We start from the raw sequence: 3188 nt of genomic DNA on the forward strand, positions 1-3188 counted from the left end.
TCAGCCCTGCTCTGAGCCTGACCAGGGGCTGCACCTAGGGATTGGGCCTGCCCTCTGCCACCCGGGAGCAGGCCTAAGCCAGCAGGTCGTTATCTCCCGAGGGGTCCCAGACTGCGAGAGAGCACAGGCCGGGCTGAAGGGACCCCCCCTCCCCCCGGAGTGCACAAATTTTTGTGCACTGGGCCTCTAGTTTAATATAAAATCCATATAACTTTTTAATTTAAAAAAAGTACACCTTACCTCTCGTTTGTCTAATGCAGCATACTCAGCTTCTATTTCTTCAGCTTCAGGATCTCGTGAGAATACCATTTGGGATTCCAGATTAAGGGCCAAATCTTTGTGGTGTTGCTTTTCAGCACAATCACAAGGAGTATCTTTATTCTCATTCTCAGCAAATAAGTCTCCTCCATGTTTTACTAAAAGCTAAAAAAGATTTTTTCAAAAATTTGCAATAATAGATTTAAATAAGTTATTTTCATGTTAAAAATATAAAACCTTTAATAAATGAAACACAACAAAAATGCAATATTAGTTCATGAAATGACAATAAAAGTTATTTAGGTATTAGTTGCTTCTCATTTTAAGATTGGCAATTCTTGCCGAAACCGGTTTGGCTCAGTGGATAGAGCGTTGGCCTGCGGACTGAAGGGTCCCGGGTTCGATTCCGGTCAAGGGCATGTACCTGGGTTGCAGCCACATCCCCAGTGGGGAGTGTGCAGGAGGCAGCTGATCGATGTTTCTCTCTCATCGATGTTTCTGACTCTCTGTCTCTCTCCCTTCCTCTCTGTAAAAAATCAATAAAAATATATTAAAAAAAAAAAGATTGGCAATTCTTGTTTATTAGTATTAAGATGATTTCCTTTTGGTTAAAAATAAGCTACAACACCACCAATTTCTTAAACTTTAAAAATAAAGTCCTTTTTGAAAATTAATTTTCAGAGAGAGAGAATGAGAGAGAAAAGAAATATTGATTTGTTGTTCCACTTATTTATCCATTCACTGGTTGATTCTTCTACGTGCCCTGACAGGAGATCAAACCTGCAACCTTGGTGTATGGAGACAACACTCTAACCAACTGAGCTACCTGGCCAGAGCTTAAAAAGAAATTCTTAAGCATTCTGCCCAATTCAAAAATAAAGTTTTACTTATCAATAAAACAATTTATAGTTGTTCAATGCTTTCACTTTTATAAATTTCTAGAAATAATTCTTAAACAAGAAGGATACCAGTGATACTGTTACTTTAACCACAAATACCTAGATATCCTGACATAGTGAACAAAAATTTTCATTTGTATCATTCCTTATTCAGTCAAACACTGAAATGAAATTAGGATGAACAAGTCACTGAAGCAAAACCGTTTTCAATATTCCTTGAAATAAGTGATAAAGGCTTCTGGTCAAGATAGCAGCATAGGTGAATGTGGTACACATGTCCTCTCACAACCACATCAAAATTACAACTAAACAATTATCATTGAGAACAGCCTGAAATCTAGTGGAATAACTATGGATGTAAAGAAGAAGCCACATCCATACTGGTAGGAGGGGCAGGCTGGTCCCATACCCACATGTAGCAGATAAAAGTTGGGAGGGATATCTTAGTTATAGAGGTTCCCCTGAGGAGTGAAGGGTTGCAGCCCCACACCAAGCCCTCTAGCCCAGGGTTCCTTTGCTAGAAAGAGAAATCCCCATAACTTCTGGCTGTAAAAACCAGTGGGGATTGAGGCTCAGGCTGCTGAAGTCCCAGCAGTTCTCTTAAAGGGCCCATGCATGGACTTGGACTCACTCCCTAGGGCAGTGGTTGGCAAACTCATTAGTCAAGAGAGCCAAATATCAACAGTACAATGATTGAAATTTCTTTTGAGAGCCAAATTTTTTAAACTTAAACCATATAGGTAGGTACATTGTTATTAACTTAATTAGGGTACTCCTAAGATGGCCTTTACTAAAAACGTCCTCAATCTGATTGAGGTACATTTGCTGAGGTCGACCCCTTCCAACTCTCCCATCCACACTCGTCTTGTATACTTGTTTCGTCTATCTCAGTGGTCGGCAAACTCATTAGTCAACAGAGCCAAATATCAACAGTACTTCTTCAAAATAGACTCGCCCAGGCCAAAAACCGACTTCTGCGCATGGGCCACGAAGTTTCAATCGCACTGTATGTGCGTGCCCGCACGTGGTATTTTGTGGAAGAGCCACATTCAAGGGGCCAAAGAGCCGCATGTGGCTTGCGAGCCGCGGTTTGCCAACCAAGGCAGCACCTTGAAAGGTACCAGGGACATATGGAAAGGAACTGAATTGTCTGGCCTGAGGGCGAGGTAAGAGGGGAAGCTTTTTGCCAGACAGATTCAAAGTTAGTTAGGGCTTTTTATTTTGATCTAGTCCCATTTGTTTATTTTCTCTTTAGTTTCCATTTACCTAAGAGCTGTATCAGTGAAGACACTGCTTCAGCATATGTCTGAGATTTTGCTGCCTGTCAATTCCTCTAATATTTTTATGGTTTCCCATCTTACATTTAAGTCCTTTATCCATTTTGAGTTAATTTTTGTTTATGGCGTAAGCTGGTGGTCTAGTTTCATTTTTTTGCATGTATCTGTCCAATTTTCCCAACACCATTTATTGAAGAGACTGTCTTGACTCCATTGTATGTTCTTTGTCAAATATTGAGCATAGTGGTTTGGGTCGATTTCTGGGTTCTTTATTCTATTCCATTAGTCTATATGTCTGTTCTCGTGCCAGTACCAGGCAATTTTGAGAGCAGTGGCTTTGTAATACAGCTTGATATCTGGTATTGAGATCCCACCTACTTATTTCTTCTTTCTCAGGATTGCTGCAGCTATTTGGGTATTTTGTTTTTTTTATTCCAGATGAATTTTTGGAGAGTTTGTTCTAGGTGGGTGAAATATGCCACTGGTATTTTAATGGGGAGTGCATTGAATCTATATATATTGGTTTGGGTAGTATGGACATTTTAGTGATGTTGATTCTACCAATCCATGAACACGGTATGAACCATCAACAAAACAACAAGAAAGCACATTTCATGGGAGAACATATTTGCCAATGTTGTCACTGATAAGGGCTTAATCTCCAACATTTACAGGAAACTCATACAACTTAACAAAAGGAAGATAAACAACCCAATCAAAAAATGGGCAATGGACCTAAATAGATACTTTTCAA

The 3188-nt window shown here is 39.8% G+C and overlaps 1 protein-coding gene across 5 annotated transcripts in view; it reads right to left on the minus strand.

Annotated features, from left to right (window-relative positions):
* ANKIB1 (ankyrin repeat and IBR domain containing 1) overlaps positions 1-3188 on the minus strand; it is a 120676-nt gene that overhangs the window by 70836 nt on the left and 46652 nt on the right. For all 5 annotated transcript variants that reach the window (XM_005876095.2, XM_014547563.1, XM_014547562.1 and 2 more), the window contains one exon: positions 241-423. In XM_005876095.2, the coding sequence (XP_005876157.1) occupies positions 241-423 (183 nt within the window). The remainder of the gene's footprint in view (positions 1-240; positions 424-3188) is intronic.

This window comes from Myotis brandtii, unplaced genomic scaffold (genome assembly GCF_000412655.1).
Source record: "Myotis brandtii unplaced genomic scaffold, ASM41265v1 scaffold48, whole genome shotgun sequence".
Taxonomy (NCBI): Eukaryota; Metazoa; Chordata; class Mammalia; order Chiroptera; family Vespertilionidae; genus Myotis; species Myotis brandtii.